The 20,992-nt window shown below is 39.6% G+C and overlaps 3 protein-coding genes and 1 long non-coding RNA gene across 4 annotated transcripts; 3 read left to right on the forward strand and 1 right to left on the reverse strand.

Annotated features, from left to right (window-relative positions):
• Positions 1–341: 341 nt before the first annotated feature.
• On the forward strand, positions 342–1,015 carry LOC134221919 (uncharacterized). The gene is made up of 3 exons (XR_009982388.1): positions 342–467; positions 613–724; positions 797–1,015. It is a non-coding gene; the product is annotated as an uncharacterized LOC134221919 (long non-coding RNA).
• A 7,459-nt stretch (positions 1,016–8,474) lies between these two features.
• Positions 8,475–9,574, forward strand: LOC134225856 (DNA-directed RNA polymerase II subunit RPB3). Its single transcript, XM_062706267.1, has 2 exons — positions 8,475–8,718; positions 8,781–9,574. Exons 1-2 carry the CDS (start codon positions 8,633–8,635, stop codon positions 9,520–9,522), a joined length of 828 nt encoding a protein of 275 aa, XP_062562251.1. The 5' UTR covers positions 8,475–8,632; the 3' UTR covers positions 9,523–9,574.
• A 392-nt stretch (positions 9,575–9,966) lies between these two features.
• On the reverse strand, positions 9,967–10,719 carry LOC134225857 (protein Dr1). Its single transcript, XM_062706268.1, has 2 exons — positions 10,521–10,719; positions 9,967–10,465 (listed from the first exon to the last, which is right to left on the reverse strand). Exons 1-2 carry the CDS (start codon positions 10,617–10,619, stop codon positions 10,043–10,045), a joined length of 522 nt encoding a protein of 173 aa, XP_062562252.1. The 5' UTR covers positions 10,620–10,719; the 3' UTR covers positions 9,967–10,042.
• Positions 10,720–10,951: 232 nt separating this feature from the next.
• Positions 10,952–20,901, forward strand: LOC134221933 (uncharacterized). The gene is made up of 2 exons (XM_062701097.1): positions 10,952–11,464; positions 20,652–20,901. The coding sequence occupies exons 1-2, from the start codon at positions 11,156–11,158 to the stop codon at positions 20,694–20,696; spliced, it is 354 nt and encodes a 117-aa protein (XP_062557081.1). The 5' UTR covers positions 10,952–11,155; the 3' UTR covers positions 20,697–20,901.
• The last annotated feature ends 91 nt before the right edge of the window (positions 20,902–20,992 follow it).

The following is a 20,992-nucleotide window of genomic DNA, read 5'->3' on the forward strand; positions in this document are numbered from 1 at the left end:
CGCTTATGTTGATTAAACTTTTGACCAAATTTTTAAATTAGTCCATTACGTTGATAAAAAAATCCATTTTTAAAGACAAAAATCGGAAAAAATATATGAATGTTTGAAGTATTTATAATAATGATGTAACAACGAAAACCATAAAATAACAATAGTTTCCACTGTCGAGTAAAAATTTATTTTTTTTATTTTTTTTATATATAAATTATATTCCAGATCTTAAAAAAATCGCATCTCTGCAACAATTAAAATTAATTTGAAAAAGTTTTTATATTTAATTTTTTTTTACTCCGTGGAAAACTAATTCCATTTAAGCGTGTAATGTTTTGTTTGCGATTGAGGAAAAATAAAAAAATCGAACGAAAAAAAAATTGGTCAAAGTGCAAGAAGCTTCTTTGCTTTCTGCTTTTTTTGATTCTGCTAGTGATTGAATAGTGAAGCATTGGTTACCCTGCCTTTTCATGATGGTAAGTGCCTAAGTGCTCGTAAGTGTTGTGAAGGTTTTGAGTTACCATGCGGACAAATCTGTAAAGGACTTCCCGAGAAGTTCTTGATTGTTATCACCAAAGTAGTTCCTTCGTTTTAGTTAACATGTTGACTTGTTTCTTTCAGAACTATGAAGCTCACTGGAAACCGTAGTTTGCCATCAATCGTCTACGTTTTCCATACAAAACAGCAGCTGCTATTTGTTTGTCATATCCACCGAATATAAGAGCTGATACAGGTAACTTTTCTTTATATTTTCTATGTCCGCTCGAAGACCATTGACATTTTTTATAATGTTCATCATCCACAGGAGCATAACCACGGAAGTTCCAGAGCATGGTTAATAAATATCAGTCCCAAAAAGGATGCCGGAAGATAGCAGCCGCATCAAGCACCGCAATTATTACAATTAGACTATGAACACCAGTACTCTTTACCAGCAGCAACACTTACGGCATGCTCAGCGAGTAGCTTTGAAGAGCGCTCAACAACAGGATAAAATAAACTCTAAAATTAAATTAAAACTAAATTTCAAATCAAAGAAATAAAATGAATTGCAAAACCTTAAATTGTATTGTATTTCTATTGTAGTATTGGATTAAAATGTATTCCAAATCGTATTGTATTTCTACTGTAAAACAAAAAAAAAGTAAGAGAAAACATTTGAAACACATTGTTTTCTATGGTTTTGTCCTTCGAAATCATCCCATTGAAGAACCGTAAAATCAATTGTTTTGCTCTGATTTTTGTATGGAAAATTTTCGATTTTTTTATTGTAAAGATACATAACAACCCCCATTTTTTAATGTAAAAGTCCCATTTACCATTCATTTAATCGTGGAAAACCATTATTTCTCATGTGATTTAATTGTTTGAATACCATTATATTTAATTGTAGTTACTATGTTTTAAATGGTGATGTAACAGTAAAATGTATAATATTTTAATGATATTTTTTATCCGGGGGGACGCCCGCATTCAGTAGATTCTTCCTCTGCGTTGGTGGGACGCCCGCAAGAAGAATGGTGTTATTGTGGATCGGAATGATCACAATTCAGCGTGGTGGGACGCCCGCATTCAGTAGATTCTTCCTCTGCGTTGGTGGGACGCCCGCAAGAAGAATGGTGTTATTGTGGATCGGAATGATCACAATTCAGCGTGGTGGGACGCCCGCATTCAGTAGATTCTTCCGCTGCGTTGGTGGGACGCCCGCAAGAAGAATGGTGTTATTGTGGATCGGAATGATCACAATTCAGCGTGGTGGGACGCCCGCATTCAGTAGACTCTTCCTCTGCGTTGGTGGGACGCCCGCAAGAAGAATGGTGTTATTGTGGATCGGAATGATCACAATTCAGCGTGGTGGGACGCCCGCATTCAGTAGATTCTTCCTCTGCGTTGGTGTGACACCCGCAAGAAGAATGGTGTTATTGTGGATCGGAATGATCACAATTCAGTGTGGTGGGACGCCCGCATTCAGTAGAATCTTCCTCTGCGTTGGTGGGACGCCCGCAAGAAGAACAGTACAGACCGAAATGGTGAGAACTCTGTAGTAGAACTTCCGCAGGCAAGATTTCAATTTCCCCACAACGGTAGAACGCCCATAAGAATTAAGATTTTATCGTGGATTCGTAAGGTGCTCGTGGAGATTGATTGCATTGAGAAAAGATATCCGCCTATAGTTAAGAACAGTTTATCGATACTATTCCGGTTCGGTTTATAGTTTTTGTTGCTGGTTGTTTGACATTTATAGTTTCATATTGAATTAGACGTGTGCTCAAAGAAAGTAAAGGTAGTATTAGTACTGATGATTTTTACTAGAAGCAAAAAAGGGTTATTAAAAATGGTGTTTCCATTGCAAGTTACCACTGCACGGGAATGTCTTGAGAATGATTTTCCATATTTAGTTGGGCAACCATAATGATGATTTATTCATAGTGTTTTTCGATTACGAAATCAGACGCTCGCTGTACAATAATGCGCCAGAAGTGATCGTTTGGTTCAAGATGCCTTTTTATCATTGTGAGAGAGTATTCTCATCATTAATAATATGTCGGTAAAGTTATTTTTTCTTTAAACATAGTCGTTAGTCGTTATTTTTTTTAGAGAAGAGGGGAGATGTGTGGCGTTGGACAGGCCTATAAACATGAACAAGTCTAATATACTGTTCTTCAGTCACATGACAGATCGTAGCAGCCATCGCATGCAAGAGACACATTCGCGGTCAGTCAATTCTTCCTTCATCACGAGGTCAGTCGCGAGTGCAAGCAATGTAAACATGATGGGTGATTCGTATGTGCGATGTTGAATTGCACACTATATATGCTTGCAAATAATATAGCCATTAAAGCTGACTTAAAGTGCAAAAAGGCCCTTTTACGACCGAAATAATGCTCCATTACTTTGACATGTTAAAATAAAACATAAGTAGAATGCATCGCTGCATTCGTGATGCTGAGCTAGTGCATCGTTGCTTGACAGTTGATGAATAAAAGCATCTTTACATCGTTAAAACTGATCTAATGCAATTAGCATTTAATATGCTGATCTGTGATTGATTACATGCAATAATTAATGCTTGGTGGTTACTTGGGCATTGCGGCGTTTCCTAGATTACGGTTGTTTCGTTTCGAATGGGAAACGCCGCGTGGAATCTTGTGCAAATGCGCGTTTGGAAACATTAAGAGCCCCCCACATACATAGGATACGTTTGCGTTGCGTTTGACACATTTCCCATGGGAAAACTGTCAAACGCAACGCAAACGTATGCTATGTGCGGGGCTCTTTACAACAGCCGCGCGCTGTATCGTATTGACAGCACCCTACAATAAAATATACACAAATAAAAATCCACACATTTTTATTGGCAAAAATCTAAAGAAATTTTATAAATAAATTTTATGTGTGCGTTAATAACCATAACCATGCATGCGCATATGCGCTATACCGTGGACCCCCGGTAATATGACCGCTTTTAATCTGAACACTTTTTAATTTGAAACCCGTTTGTTTGAACATCGTTCAAATTTCAAATTAAAAATGGTTCAAACGTCATTTAACACGTGGAATCGAGAAAAGAAAAAAAGAACATCGTGAAACAGAATGCAGAATCAAAACAAACCAGCCAAGAGAGCAGCCAGAAACCAGTTTTTCTGATGCAAATAGAATAACCAGAAGTTCAAATTAAAAATGAACTCCGTTGATTTGAATGAGGTATCGTTCAAATGATCGGGGGTCCACGGTATAGGAGAATCCACATAAAGGTTATTAGTTAATAACGGTTATGTGTGTTTCCACATATATGCTATGCGAATTCACATATTAGCCGTTATGTGGGAAATGCTTCAGTAAAAATTTATGTGTGACACACATAATGGATATGATTGAATTTTTGTCAGTGTAGATAGACGAATCCAAGTAAAAATAAGAAGAAGACACACGACAGCGTTAACTTTGACAGATCCTACAACACAGCATAGGAGATCATTTTAAAATGCTTATAATAAATTCTAGATAAAATGTAATTAAAATGTGATTGATGTATGATACGGAAAAAGTTCGCGCTATACCGCTATACCGTGGACCCCCGGTAATATGACCGCTTTTAATCTGAACACTTTTTTATTTGAAACCCGTTTGTTTGAACATCGTTCAAATTTCAAATTAAAATGGTTCAAACGTCATTTAACACGTGGAATCGAGAAAAGAAAAAAAGAACATCGTGAAACAGAATGCAGAATCAAAACAAACCAGCCAAGAGAGCAGCCAGAAACCAGTTTTTCTGATGCAAATAGAGTAACCAGAAGTTCAAATAAAAAATGAACCCCGTTAATTTGAATGAGGTACCGTTCAAATTATCGGGGGTCCATGGACCCCCTATACCGTGCACGGTATAGGAGAATCCACATAAAGGTTATTAGTTAATAACGGTTATGTGTGTTTCCACATATATGCTATGCGAATTCACATATTAGCCGTTATGTGGGAAATATTACAGTCAAAATTTATGTGTGGCACACATAATGGATATGATTGGATTTTTGTCAGTGTAGATAGACGAATCCAAGTAAAAATAAGAAGAAGACACACGACAGCGTTAACTTTGACAGATCCTACAACACAGCATAGGAGATCATTTTAAAATGCTTATAATAAATTCTAGATAAAATGTAATTAAAATGTGATTGATGTATGATACGGAAAAAGTTCCGAACTGTATTGCCGATTTCACCAATTTGAATAGTTATGTGTAGATTGTGATTTGCCCGCTTCTTTTTCTCACACTCACTCTCATTTCGGGTTGATCGATTTTTGTTACTGAAATTTACCCAATTATAACCCATTACTCGTGAGTCACATGTAAGCGTGTACACTAAATCGATTCCCGCCATGATTTGACGTCTGTTTGTTTACAGATTGAGCACTCACACACAAATATTATACACGGAAAATCAAACTTTTTGTGTGTATTGAGTGTGAGAAAAAGATAACTGTGAGAAAAAAAATCTCGCAAAACTCTTATAAAGTGCAAAAAGCGCAATATGATAAATACATTTTTGGAAAATATATAAAAAATTGAGATAAGCTCCTAAATATGTAATTCAGAACTTTTTTCGTATCGTACATCAATCAGATTTGAAATACAGTTTGTCTAGAATTAATTATAAGCATTTTAAAATTATCTTCCTATACCGTGGATCCCCGGTAATATGACCGTTTTTAATCTGAACACTTTTTAATTTGAACCCCGTTGGTTTGAACATCGTTCAAATTAAAAATGGTTCAAACGTCATTTACCACGTGGAATCGAGAGAAGAAAAATGGAACATCGTGAAATGGAACGCAGAATCAAAACAAACCAGCGAAAAGGGCAGCCAGAAACCAGTTTTTCTGATGCTTATAGAGTAACCAGAAGTTCAAACTAAAAATAAACCCCGTTAATGTGAATGAGGTACCGTTCAAATTATCGGGGGTCCACGGTACACGGTTAGAAAAAAGTACCTAATATTAGGTACTTTTCACTCAAATCGGGGGTTTAGTGTGGGAAGCCAAAATTAAGTAAAATTCACTTAATATTAAGTAAAATATACTTAATTTTAAATAGAAACTAACCAAAGGTTACGTAAATTTCATTCAACTTTTGTAAACATGAGATTACTCAACGTTGGGTTCCCACACTTTAATGCCCTTGTTGAGTGGTTTTGCTCTTCATTTTGTGACAACAAAGGGAAGAGGGAGGGAGATGCAAGAGAAAAAAAGTACCTAAAATTAGGTACTTTTTTCTAACCGTGTAGGATCTGTCAAAAAAGTTAACACCGTCGTGTGTCTTCTTATTTTTACTTGGATTCGTCTATTTTCCGTCTTCTCCGTGCATGAGTTACTGGAGATGGATTCTGTACAACTTATATAAACATTTTTAGTCACAGGGCGATGATGCCGTTGACGTCAAATCATCTGTCAAAACAAAAGAAGCGTCCTAGGATAGGATGTGACAAGTAGTCAGTAAAAATCGTACCGATTTGCTGTCACAATCAGGCCTGGGATTTGTCACCTTCATACAGAAAAACCATGCGACAAAACCAAAGAGAAAACAGTCACATCAAACTGGACAACACAACCTAACCAACGTAGCTCGATACAGCGTACTACTGGTCTCTCGCTCCGACAAGACATTTTGAATCTTGTCACATACTTATTTTGTTACGATATATTTGTCGTGTGACGCTTTCCATCGCGACTAAGGTTTTGCACTACCAGACGGATTAGAATATTTGTCATGGTTATTGACAAAAAAGTTCGTCATGTCACCTTTGAATTTTGTCGCGACAAAAATTGTTGTCGTTGTCAGCAAAATGTTGTCATTATGAATTGATGACAAAATGTGGGGAAACCACTGAAATGGTGTGGTTTCTGGGTTTTACAGCAGTTGAAGTCGAGCTCATTATAAAAACGGCTAATATGTACGGCGTAATAATAATGTGTCGAATTTTGGAGATTTTAGTCCAGCTCCTCCTGATTAACCAAAATGCGTCATTTAATTACATATCTAAAATGTATGTTTAAAAATCACGAATGGTTTGAAATTATCTATATCCAGAAATCTTTTAAGCGGGCCATTAACACTCGAGCACACAAGCTGTTGTATTTTGAACATCATAAACCAAAAAACATATCACGCTGTACATAGCATGAACAAGCCCGCATGAGCGTTTCATGACCGTACACTTATTACGTAAGGGAAGATCCATTAATTACGTAACGCAAAAATCGGACATTTTCAACCCCCCCTCCCCCCTATGTCACACTTTTTGTATGAAGCATCTGAAATTTTTTTATGGATCGTCACACTTCAGGCAACCCCCCCTCCCCCCTCTAAGCGTTACGTAATTTGTGGATGTTCCCTAAGCACTTATGGAAGGAGTACTATCATTTTCTTACTCTTCATATAAATCAAAAATAATGTGTAAGAAAAAAAATTTACATTGGAGGGGGCTTCGAAAAACACAAAAAATGCACCGTTATAAGTGTACGGCCCCACAACAGCCCGTGGCTAGCGATTAAAATTTAATACTCCGCCCAAGTTAACGTGCAGTAATTCCAATCAATCAAAAATGTATCGAATGTTCCTTAATTGCCCCTAATGTAGGATTTACGCTTAAATAAAATTCCGTATTTCTCTTATACATAAAATATTGCAGTCAAATAACCGTCGATCAGGCAATTGCTACAAACGGTGTACCGGTTAAAATCCACTGAAGTCGATATTTACGCGGACGATTGATTGTACTGCGTAAATCAAAACCGGGTAAATTACAAAAACCGCGTAAAAATGACTTTATCAAAAATCGCTGCTTCGTATGCTCCGATTTTTTTTTCAAATCCACGTTCTGTGCAAGAGACACTTGTTTTTTTGTTTATGTATTATTATATACGTAACAACGCAAAAATTGAATAAAATGTCTTATTTCTAAATAGAAAATCTGTCAAGAGAACAAGGAAATAATTAATTATAAAGTGCCTACGCATAGTATAAATAATGTAAGCTGCGATCATTTTCTTCAAGTAGAGTCAAGCACGAGACACTGAAGACGGCCTTACTGTTGAGGTCGAAATACGTATCTGTCAAGATACAATTAAGTGGTGGAATTCAATGGGATTGTATAAACTCGTCTTATGACAAGTGATGATATTTCAAATTTGTCCGCTGCTATTGCTCCTCCACGCAGATGGACAACCAGAAGATGCGACATAACTTACTTTCGGGACCAATGTTGTGTCGTGCACAGAGCCGAAAGTGTATGCGTTGTCACACTTTTGTCGCAGATGTGTGCTCTAACAAGACATACAACAAAAGCAAATTGTCGCGGTTGGAAAAAGTTGTCATCTGGTCGTGGGGATCCAGTCGTGCGACGGAAAACTGGAAGTTGACAAGTTTTTTTTGCCTGACCATGTTTTTATGTATCTTGTCAGGTGTCACTGACAAACGCGACAATTCCCAGGCCTGGTCACAATCGTACCGGTTGCTGATTGGTTGAATATGACAATCGATTACTTCGATTAGTAGCGGCGCGTTTTCCGTAGGGCAGCATGTTGTTAGTTTGGCCGTGTTGCAGGTTTTTAAAGTTGATATTAAGCAAAATACGAAAATGTTTGAGTTCCAGTTTTTGGTAAGAAATAAATTTATATTGAACTGCAAACGCCATAAAAATTATTCTCAAGGGTTGTACAGGTTTAAAACTGTTGATTTTAAGCATTATCATTCACCTTTCCGTCATTTTCGATCTAAAAGTCATTTTCTCAGTAGCGAAAACTTCTCTCTGTTAGTCTTTCACTTCTCTTACATAAATAGTGGATGGGACGGGAAGAAAAACATCAAATTTTGATACATGATATTTGGAAGATTTTGTACCAAATTATTTTGGCTGCACTGGCGACCACCTCGTCAGAGCAACCGACTAAAAAACAACAAGGCAGTCTCAATTGAGTTGTCACATCCTATCCTAGGAAGCGTCATCCGAGCTGTTCGCTCCGTTCGCTCGTCCGGTTATTTCTTCGGAGTAATTTTCTGTTTTCTCGGCGCTTTTTCCTATTTTGATTCTTTGAATTTATTGCTTTGTGTGCCTGAGTTCTGCTGCAAGATATTCCCAACATGCCGTACGCAAATCAGCCTTCGGTGTCTATTACAGAACTGACGGATGAGAATGTGAAATTTGTTGTCGAGGACACTGAGCTCAGGTAAGTTCATGAGCTGGATGCCGACAATCAGAATAAGGTTAACGCTTCCCATTTCGTAACAGCGTCACCAACAGTCTCCGGAGAGTATTTATTGCCGAAACTCCAACCCTGGCCATCGATTGGGTACAGCTGGAATCAAACACCACTGTATTGGCGGACGAATTCCTTGCCCATCGGGTTGGTTTGATTCCGCTCATTTCGGACGAAGTTGTGGAACGAATGCAGTATAGCAGGGATTGCACTTGTTTGGATTTTTGCACCGAATGCAGCGTCGAATTCACGCTGGATGTCAAGTGCAATGACGAACACACCAGACACGTCACCACAGCCGATTTGAAGTCGAGTGATCCAAGGGTCCTTCCGGTTACTTCGCGGCATCGTGACGACGAAGACAACGAGTACGGCGAGGGTACGGATGAAATTTTGATAATCAAGCTGCGTAAGGGCCAAGAGCTGAAACTTCGTGCGTACGCCAAGAAAGGATTCGGCAAGGAGCACGCCAAATGGAATCCGACCTGTGGCGTGTGCTTCGAGTACGATCCGGACAATTCAATGCGGCATACTTTATTCCCGAAACCGGATGAGTGGCCCAAATCGGAACATACCGAGCTGGAGGATGATAAGTATGAGGCGGATTTTAACTGGGAAGCAAAGCCGAACAAATTCTTCTTCAATGTGGAATCTTCTGGAGCTCTCAAGCCGGAGAATATCGTGATGATGGGAGTGCAGGTGCTGAAGAACAAGCTTTCGAATCTTCAAACCCAACTTAGTCACGAGCAACAGACGGATGCTCTGGCTATTTAAGAACATTGTATTGTAACTATCTATACTGATTAAAATATATTTCAAATTGAAACATTGGATTGCTTATTATACTGATGTCAAATTTCCGATTTATATTCCAGTGGATTCTTTTGTGAAAGTGAAATGTGATGTCGATTATTACCGATTGCAAATAAAAAAAATACATATTGAGATCTCTTCTTGTATATTTTTATAAAATTGTATAGTCGTAGCGAACGAAGTCATTTGACACAATCATTCCATTCCCGCAGAAAAGTGTGGATAGGAATTCGATTGTCGTACCAACTTCTGTTACTCAGCATGAATTCGACTGTTTTATGTTAAACTACGATTAATAAAGATGGAGTTCCCAAAGTTTTATTGGAGGAATGAAAATATCAAATTTCGAAAGATAAGGAATTCGAGGGCTGTCTGTGGTGAGTTAAATTTAAAAAGTCAATAGAATCCTACCCATAAATCCAATTCCTTTAATATCTAGTCACGAATACAATCGTCAATTATCCCAAGAACCCTATTTCAGCTAATAATCATCGCTATCATCCTCATCCTGAGACGTCTGCTTCTGATAGAGCTCGGCATTTTGCTGCAGACTGTACCACTGTTGCTGTTCGGCAGCCGCCTGTTCCTCCCGCGCCTTGGCAAACAGTTCCTGCTGCTGTCGCAGAAGCTCTTCCTCTGGGATGCCCAAGTTCTCCAACCGGGTGCTCTGTCTTCGTCGCTTGGCCGCCACTTGTTTGCAATCATTCAACACGGCTTCCGCTTCCTGTTTGTAGTCTTTGAAGCCCAATCGATCGAGGGCCTCCAGAACATGCTCGGCGTTGATGGTTTTCTTATTTCGCTGGTTGCAAACCTCGTTCGCTTCCGAACTGATTAGGTGAATGAATTCCGTGCAACAGTTGAGAATCAGTTCCCGGCTTTCGTTGGCCACCCTTATGGATGGGACCTGAAAGGAACGGAATTCAGCGTATATTGGGATTCAATAACACAAAGCTGCCTACCAGTTCTTTGATTATTTTATTGATGCTGGCTCGTGGCAAAGTTAACTCATCGTCTTCGGGGTTGTTCGGTGGACAAAGTTCATCATGTGGATCCGACATTGCACTTTATTCTGGTAAAGATTTCAAACTAATCTGGAGAACTCCGTCGAAAGCAAAACAGCCATAAACGCCATAAACAGTTTGAGAACACTGACACAAAACAAACAATAATGTAAACAAGTGAATGTCAAATCGACCCTGAGACTGAATTCGAAAATTGTGGACGGGAGAACAGAATATACACGGTGAAATCTATCTATCCTAAATTGAGATCAAAAAACTCAAAACTACAAAACTACTCATACTCATAAAAATAATATTATACACGTTCGATTCATGTTTTTTGGCATGTGGATATTTTCAATCAGCTTACACTCAGTTCGAGCTGTCATTTCAGCTAGAGTAGACGTTTTCTTAGGAAGCTTACCAAATTTTTCTTCGAAAACTTACTTATCGATAATTTAACTATCTTAGCCATAAAAGTGGACAAAGATAATCGCGCGCGATCAAATAATGTATCCGACGGTGGATCCAACATAGTTATCCGTCGGGCCTATGATAAATCTAATTCGTCGCAGCCATCCCTAACCTCAACGATGAACGACGCAGACCGTGACCAAGCAAAACGACGAAAGTACTCGAATGGTAACCTGCCACCTTCCGCTAGCAGCTCTAGCCAGCTGACACAACCGATGGTCGAGACGCACAATGTGTATGAATCCCTAGCCTGCATGGACGAGGACAGCGCCGGACCGAACAACGCACACACGCAGCAGAAAACAGTGTCTAACAGAGCAAAGGGAAACAGACTACCTCCGATTTCTATTATCAACAAAGGTACCAAACACATTCGGGAATTATTCAACTTGGCGAATATTCCACAAAGCAGCTACCACATGAAAGCGGTAAAGTCTGGCACCCAGCTTACGGTGAATGCAGAAAACAGTTTCGATGATGTCATAAAAACTTTGAAAGATTCTAACACGGAATTTTTTTCGTACACTCCATCAAATAAACAACCAGTTAGAATTATTCTATCTGGTCTGTCGCTTTATGATTTGTCAGAGCTGAAAGCAGAGCTTAATTCGTTTGACATTCAACCGCTGGAATTGAAGATCTTCTCACAGAAGAAGCACGGCCCCGAAGATAGTGTTCTGTATCTACTTTACTTCGAAAAAAACACCGTAAAGTTACCTGAGCTGCAACGAGTCAAGGCCCTTTTCAACGTGATAGTGAAATGGAGATATTTTGTTAGGCGGCCTAATGACGTGGTGCAGTGCCATCGCTGCCAAAAATTTGGGCATGGGCTGAGAAATTGTAATGTCGCCCCACTGTGTGTGAAATGTGGAGAAAACACATTGCAGTCTCCCGAACAAGGCCACTTTGAAGGAAGGTAACGACCGGGATCGTGTCCGCTGTGCAAACTGTAGTGGCAACCACACGGCTAATTTCCATGGATGCCCAAGTCGCAAAGACTATATTAAACAGCTGGATTTCCATCGTCAACGAGTGGCTAAAAAGTCGAACAGGTACTCTGGTCCGATACGTGTATCTACCGGTGCCACATCGAATACTACCCAGGGCAGCAACCGAGTAATCACCGGACGTGCCACCTACGCACAGGTGCTGGAAGGCCCTAGGCCACAGACCAGTGGTCAGTCAACTTCCCAGCTGTTCACCGTTTCCGAATTTTTAAGCTTGGCGGAAGAAATGTTCTAGCGTCAGCAAAGCTGCAACAGTAAACAACAGCAATTTCTATGTGTATAATGCCTAACTCGTCCCCTCTACGTGTGGTCAACTGAAATGGTAGATCCATTCAAAGCAAGCAACTAGAATTTTTTGACTTTCTCCAAAGCCACAATATAGATGTAGCGGTAGTTACAGAAACCTGGCTACGTCCCAACATTTCATTCCTACACCCAAACTATTGTTGCATCCGATTTGATCGTGGCACAAATAACGACGCCGACAGAGGCGGCGGCGTTCTAATAGCAATACGAAGGGAAATTGGATTCCAGGAACTGCGAACAAAAAGTAAAGTAATCGAAACGGTCGGTATTTCCATTCCCTTTGGCGAGCACAAATTAAACATCATTGCTGCTTACTTCCCGGGTAGCAGACGAGGTTCTGACTGGTCATCTTTCCGCCAAGACATCCGAGCCCTCTCGAACCATACTGACCCCTTCCTCATTGTTGGTGATTTTAATGCCAGACATAATCAGTGGAACTGCGCCACAAACAATAGAGCCGGAAATCTCCTTTTGCAAGAAGCTACTCACTGTGGTTTTACCGTGCACTATCCGGACACTCCTACATTCCTCTCTCATGGTAGAGGGCGTCCGTCTACCCTTGATCTAGTGTTATCAAATAACATACTCAACATGACCAAGCCAGTGACTCTCAATGAGCTTTCCTCGGATCACCTGCCAGTTTCATTTGAGGTCACACTTACTGAATTTACTGAAGAGCAAATTAACACTTTTCGCTGCTACAGCCGAGCTAATTGGATTACCTTCCAGAGAGTGATGAATGCAAAAATAAACCTGACAGATCCGCGGATATGCAATATAAACACCGAAAATGAAGTAGATGCGGGCCTCACTCACCTTAAGAACGCCATCACTGAAGCCGAAGCAGCTGCCGTTCCAGTAGCCGTCTATCAGCCATATGAAGTTGCCCGCATATCAGATGAAACTCAGCAACTAATTCGACTCCGCAATTGTCGCCGACGTCAATTGGATGAGAACGAGGGATCCCATACTGAAGGAGATTGTTTCTTCTTTGAACGAGCGAATTCGCTACGACTGAACCCGGACACGTTTCAGCAAACTCCAAAGCACATTACTGTCCTTAGAACGAGGAGACAACAAGATCTGGCGTATAACGAAAGCTTTAAAAAACCACTGTAAGTACAGCCCTCCTCTTCGCAGCGGTGAGTTCTTGATTGCTTCCCCTGCTGAAAAAGCAAACTTACTAGCTTCAAATTTTGAAAAGTCACATGACAACCAGCTCGCTGATGATCCTATCACTGCAGCTATCGTGCAAGACTCAATCGTACAGATTGACCAATCAGTTGTACCAACCGACAACTCTTGGCTGGTACAACCAAAAGAAGTCGATAAAATAATTCGAAAACTGAAGCCGAAAAAGCTCCCGGAATTGATAAAATTAGAAATTGTCTGCTCAAGAAACTTCCGCGGAAAGCAAGAGTATTTATTTCCAAACTATTTTCTGCTTGTATCAAACTCTGTTACTTTCCACAAGAATGGAAACATGCAGTAATAGTTGCAATTCCAAAGCCAAACAAAGATGCCACCTTACCGTCCAATTACAGACCAATCAGTTTACTCTCATCGATAAGTAAACTGTTTGAGCGTATCATTTTAACTCGCATTGAAAGTCACCTGGATACCAATCGCATCATACCGTATGAGCAATTTGGGTTTCAAAAAGGTCACTCCACTAATCACCAAACTGCAAGACTGGTAAAAGAAGTGAGGCAAAGATTTGAGGAAGGATACTCTACTGGGCTTATTTTGTTAGACGTGGAGAAAGCCTATGATTCGGTGTGGCATGACGCGGTTCTGTATAAAATGCTCCAGGCAAACTTCCCAGTTCGAATCATAAAAATTATACGGAGCTTCCTGAAGGACAGAACTTTTGAAGTCTCTGTAAAAGGGTGTTCATCCGAACACAAACGTGTACCGTTCGGAGTACCCCAGGGTTCTGTACTGAGCCCCACATTGTATAACATCTTTTCGGCGGACATTGTCAAGGTTGACGGGGTCCAGTACTATTTCTTCGCCGATGATACTGGATTCCTCGCTTCCCATCGGGAACCACAAGAGATCATCGAAAAACTTCAGAGAGCTCAAAATGCTATTCTTGAATATCAGCGTAAATGGAAAATCAAGACCAATCCAGCTAAATGTCAGGCAATTTTCTTTACTCGTCGGCGAAGTCCTCGGTATATGCCGCAGAATGAAATAACATGTGGAGACATCGACATTCCATGGTCAGAAAGTTCAGTATATCTACACTGGCGGAAATAAAATATGGAATTTTATAAGTTATGCCTTATGAAACACCAGAAGTTCATTTCATAGTCGCTTCATAAGGCTACTATGATAATCATAATCATTAGTATTAATTACAAAGATATGCCTTATGAATTTCAATGTTTATCCTTATGAATCAAAATCATAAGGTAGTCTTATGGAGCAGTGTTCATCCATGGGAAAATATTACTGTCAATTGTCATTGATTTTCATTCCCAACCGATTATTTTTTTTTTTCAAAAAAAATTTGCTAAACAGCAGCAAATCTCACGGTTTAAGATGAATTTCTGGTATCGGATACAGGTAAGAAGATAGTCAATAAATGCTGGGATTAAATTCAGATGGGGTTCACTGTTTGTTTCAACATAAAAACTTTCGTCTTATCATTAACCATAATTGTGCTTCTTCCAGCAAATCCGTTCATATGCGGCAACTACCAGAGGATAGAAGTCACAGATAAGAAGCTGATGAATAATTCCTTAACTGTCACATAAAATAATCCCACCTCGGATCACTAGCTAAAGAACATCAGTAAACCCGATCCCAAGTTTGTTCACCCACTTGAACTGCCTTCAAGAATAGGAGTTAGCCGAATTAGGAATGCTCATTGAAAGCCGAGATCTCGGCCGAGATAGAAGCAGCCTTGCAACAAGTGTGGAATATTTGATCTGCTGCTGGTGATTCTATGTCAGATCATCAAAACTAAATTTTTGGCGGCTATTTCTGAAACGGTAAGTTTAATTTTGAATTTGATATTACTAAATATGAATGTGACTAAATGTACGCTTCGACATTTATCTCCAGACAACGGTCATGAAATGCAAAATACCATCCTAAAAGGTTTTGCCGAGAAATTTATCATAAATTGCACAGTAGGCGGAGAAAACCAAAAGAGTGTAATCTGTATTGCGTGCAGTTAAAATTTGATCAACGTCGAAAAATTTAGCATCAGCGTCATAGTAGAAAGGAATTAATCAAGCAATCGGAAACCGATCAAGGAATATATTATGGATTCGGACTCGAAGAATTCTGCTTGATGAAGGATGATGATGATGGTTTGTTTTTGAGGGATATTAACTCAGGCGGTCATTCATCCCTAAGGTCTTGATGAAGGAGCCCACCCACACCAGCGTATCTTGAATCCTATAAAACTGTTCTACGGAGTCTCGGTATTGCCGACAATGCGTTAATTGCCTCCACGGACGTGCGAAGAAGTTTGGTGCCAATTATGCACGTTTCTCCTATCGATCGGATGTTTTAATTCGAAGAGTTCTGAAACGCCTACCGAATGTTTTGCTAGTGGTAAGATAGCGTATCACGAGGGCGTGCCTGTCATGGAGAGTGCTGTCTTCTGTCCGACTGGTGAAAGTCGTAGCTGCTGGATGACCATTGACCAACTTGAAAGTCAAACCCATTCGGAAGACTAGTGGGGTAAGTTTGTGCATTTGTTATTAAAGGAGAGAATCTGATATACATTTTGAATGATTCGCGGTAGTGTGTACAATCCGTCTTAACATATTTTCGGATAGGAAACATTCTCAGCTCCCTGGTCACACTTGCCACACACAAGGATGTTATCGATCATTTAGTAATCTGCGTTCGATCATTTAGTAGTTTGTCAATAACTCATTCCACCGGCCTAATTTCTAAATGTGTTGTATGGTGGACTTTTAGTGCGAAGTTTTTTTCTATAACTCTCTTTAACAGGTCGATGTTCGAATTCCACTATTAAAGGAGTTGCGGTGCTAGTTTATATACTTATACTAAGTGATAACAAAACATGCAATCATTTAGTCTAAGTTACTGCTACTAGCGATATAGCTCCGTTATTAGTGAAATTCAAACAACGAACTGTTAGGCAGAGTTGTAGAAAAACCTTTGCACTAGATGTACACCATACAACACATTTTGAAATTGAGTAACTCTGGAATGAGTTACGGACAAACTACTAAATGATCGAAGGCAGATTACTAAATGATCGATAACATCCTTGGCCACACAACTGCCCATAAATGTAAAACAGTCCCATGTTGCTTGATTACCTATCTTCATGGAACTGTTATGGATTTATGGGCAGGCAAGATACATGGCATTCATGCAGTAGGCGGTCATAAATACTATTTTTTTACTACGTTCTTTATGAATCATCACATAAAATAACTTAAATCTTAAATTTAAAGTTAAAATAAACTACAACAATGCAATATTGAATAAAATCTTTACACTATAGATGCATTATTTTTCCAATATTGCTTTTTACACAGAACCAGAATGGATTAAAGAACAACATGCCTGGCTGGCCTAAATCCTCTTAGCAAACCATTGCAAAGCTATCTCAATCAGGTCCCGGTCCATTCAATTCAAGAGAGGAGTGGGTATAGCTGGCGTTTTCGGTGGTGGTAGAGCTGTCCAGAATTCAATCTATCCAGCCATCAACCCTGCGGCTGCGTATGTTTGTCCAGCAGATCCGATTGCATGTCCAAGCGGGATATTTGAATCATCAGATTCTCAATCAATCATTAGCACCGCAGGTCCTTTTCTTGTTCAATCAGATGCTGAATAACATTGAGGTGAGTATGACTACATTTGTTGTTCACTTAGTTATGCATTTTCAATTTTAGCAACTTAAAGTTACGCAGAATAATTTACAACGAGCTGATTGCTCTTCAAATAATCAAATGTCGATGATTCCGATAATAAAGCAACAAATCGGTGGATTGCAGAAACAAATCACCCACAAAAAGTAATCTTGAACAAGCATTCTGAAAACATCAACCACCTGGCAAGTAACTTTCATCGTGAACTGAATGATCTAACTATCGCGAACGGGCATAGTCGTCCCGTGGTTCATTGTCGTGAATAACACCACCAGCGATGGCTCGACGTTCCAAGATTTGAATTGATTGACGGATTGCGGAAAGCACAACTTCGGCAGCCGGACGTCGGAACGAAGGAAGGAAGAGGCGGTGTCAACATTGGGACCTAGAACTATAATCGGATGGAACACCCAGAGGCCGGCATAATCTCCACTCCGACGATGGGTAAACGGATAGCACCGCCCTCTATTCGTCAGAGCGTCGAGCCATCGCTGGTGGTGTTATTCACGACTATGAACCGCAAGACGAGGATGCCCGGTCGCGACAGTTGAGGCGACAGTTACATCATTCAGTTCACGACGGAAGTTTTTTACCAGGTGGTTGATGTTTCCAGAATGCTTGTTCAAGATAACTTTTTGTGGGTGATTTGTTTCTGCAATCCATCAATTTGTTGCTTTATTAACGGAATCATCGACTATGATTGTTGGCAGGGCACAACCAGCTCGTTGGAAATTATTCTGCGTAACTTGTACTTGCTAAAATTCGAAAGGCATAAATAAGTGAACAACAAAGACAGTTATACTATTTAAATACTCACCTCAATGTTATTCAGCATCTGATTGAACAAGAAAAGGATCTGCGGTGCTAATGATTGATTGAGGATTTGATGATTCAAATATCCGAAATATCCCGCTTGGACAGGCATTAGGATCTGCTAGGCCAACATATGCAGTCGTAGGGTTGATGGCTGGGCAGATAAAGTTCTGGGCAGCTCTACCACCATAAAAAATGCCAGCTATATCTCCACCCACTCCGCTCTCGAATTCAATGGACCGATACCTGATTGAGGAGCCTGATTGAGATAGCTTTTCAATGGTTTGTTAAAAGGATTTAGGTCAGCCAGGCATGTTGTTGTTCAATCCATTCTGTTCAAACGAATCTGAAAAGTTACAATCAAATGGTGAAATTGAAAGGAATATGAGTTGTGTTTTGCTTTTGTGAATCCTTTTCAAATAAAACTATTTTGTTATCCTAAAAAGTTGGACACCTTCATCTTCAATGACTACGTACCAACTGGAACTTTGTTAGCTTTCCAACTTAGTGTTTTATAAGCATTCCACAATTATTAAATGAAAGCTTTTTTAATGGCCGCCAACTGCTTGAATGCCATGTATTTTGTGTGACAAGTGTGGCAAGGGAGCAGAGAATGCTTCCCATCCCATGATAGACGGATTTTTCACACTACCGTGAATCATTTAAAATGTATATCTAGTTAAGCCCTTAATAGCAAATGCATAAACTTACCCCACTAGTCTTCCGAATGAGCTAGACTTTCAAGTTGGTCATAATAGAGCAAAGCAGCTACGATTTTCATCAGTCGGATAGGATAGGATATTTATGATCTAGGACAGGCATTCCGTTATTCACGGCGCGCTTTCTTACCACTATCACCAAGACAGTAAAACATTTTATGGGTGTTTCCTAACTGTTCGGATTGGAACGTTCGATCGGTAGGACTATAGGAGAGGTGTGCATAATTGGCACCAAACTTCTTCGCACGTCCGTGGAAGCAATTAATAATGTGGGCTAATGGCATATATGCCACTACCCTATAGGGTAAATCGCTAGTCGAAGCTGTACATCATGATTGGGTCTCGGACTGGTTAACAAATGCATTGGAACTTGATTTTTTATCCACCTTTTCCTTTTATATTTTCGGCAATCTCGACACTCGACTCTTGTTCTATGAGGACGAAATTCCAACACAACTTTTCTTCCGTTGTTCCTTCTTCACCAAGCAGAATTCTTCGAATCCGAATCCGAATCCATACATTCCTGGATCGTTTTCCGATTGCATGATTCGATGTGCTTCCTGAATCCTGAACAAGTCCTCCTCTCCGACAACAAGCCATACTCGAGCCATAGCGCTCTCTGTTGGTTGGAGCATCGAGCCATCGCAGGTGGTATTATTCGCGACATGGAAGCGCGGAATGAGGATGTCCGGTCACGACACTACTCTACTAATCTTCAAAATAACTTGTCGGAAATGGAGCTAGGTAAACAACATACTACCATAGTCCTGGAGGCAACGATGCTGGTACCGGTTCTACTAGCCAACAATCTCGCCTGAATCAGTGGAAGATGCCCACTATCGACACGAATGTGGGAATTGATGTCTGTGCATCTGGAACGACTTTATCAAGCCGGTTTAAGTAGTTTGCAAGGAAATGAGTGAGTATGCGCGAGTATATTATTCCAATATTATGAATAATAAATCCCAATCATATTTATAGCACCTGGTCTACTTATCGTGGAGGAATTTGAGATGGATAGCCAAATTCCTCGGCCGATACTGCAGTGCTAATCAACGTTCTTTCACTGATTTAGCTCCTGAGTTTCAACTCGGAATACTCGGCACTGAAATGTATTTGTATTTTGTATTGTACGTATTTTGCAAAATGATAATAAAGTTGAGAATCTATTGAAACTCCCTGAATGAAATTATATAATTCAAGACAAAATTTTCAAAACGACTTATCTGCTTTTGTAAACAAAGATTCAAACGACGATTTGACGAATTTGATAGCTCTCCCACGCAAACCAACACCATCAATAGGTAGCTGAAGGTTTCCGCTACCTGTTGATGGCATTGGTTTGCGTGGGAGAGCTATCAGATTCGTTGAATCGTCGTTTGAATCTTTGTTTACAAAAGCAGATAAGTCGTTTTGAAAATTTTGTCTTGAATTATTCACAGAAATAACTTATTTTTTTTATTGAAACAAATCATGTTTAAAAGTGGGTAAAAATATATTGATATCGTAAGAATTTCATAAATCAAGCTTATGAAATTTTATAAGGTTACTTAATGAAATTAGTAAGGCAAACATAAAATAAACATATATGTTTATTATGAACCTGGTTCATCCAAAGTTCATGCTGGTTCATAAGGCTACCTTATGAATTTCAAACCGTTTCCTTGTGGCTAATTTTCATAAGGTAAACTAATAAACTTCGGAAGGTTTTTTACGTGAGTGTAGGACTAACACTGGACAAAAAGTTAACTTTTGGACTGCATACCAACAACTGCATCAAGAAATTTAACAAGCTCACTAGAGCACTCTATCCACTCGTGAAAAGAAGATCGCGCTTAGACAAAAATATTAAACTTTTGTTGTACAAAACCGTATTCCGACCAACGATTACCTACGGATTTCCAGCCTGGTATAACTGCGCCCAAAGCCACAGGAATAAAATACAGGTAAAGCAAAACCGACTGCTTAAGATGATACTGGATCTTGAACCATCCCATCCAACGGTGGACGTCCACAGGATTGCTGGAGTCGAGCAACTGAACGATTGGTTTACGAGACTGCTGCCTAAATTCAACCTAAGCTGCTCATCGTCAACGAACCCGCTACTGCAAGAACTGGCAGTTTAGCTCGCTGTGATATTAGTTTATAAGTAGAATACTCCATTTCCCTTTATGTTTTTCTTAAACTAAATCAAATTCGAAGGTTTTTTTTTCATAAGAACATTTTCCTTTCATAGCTAAATTATT

Source organism: Armigeres subalbatus, chromosome 3 (assembly GCF_024139115.2).
Source record: "Armigeres subalbatus isolate Guangzhou_Male chromosome 3, GZ_Asu_2, whole genome shotgun sequence".
NCBI lineage: Eukaryota > Metazoa > Arthropoda > Insecta > Diptera > Culicidae > Armigeres > Armigeres subalbatus.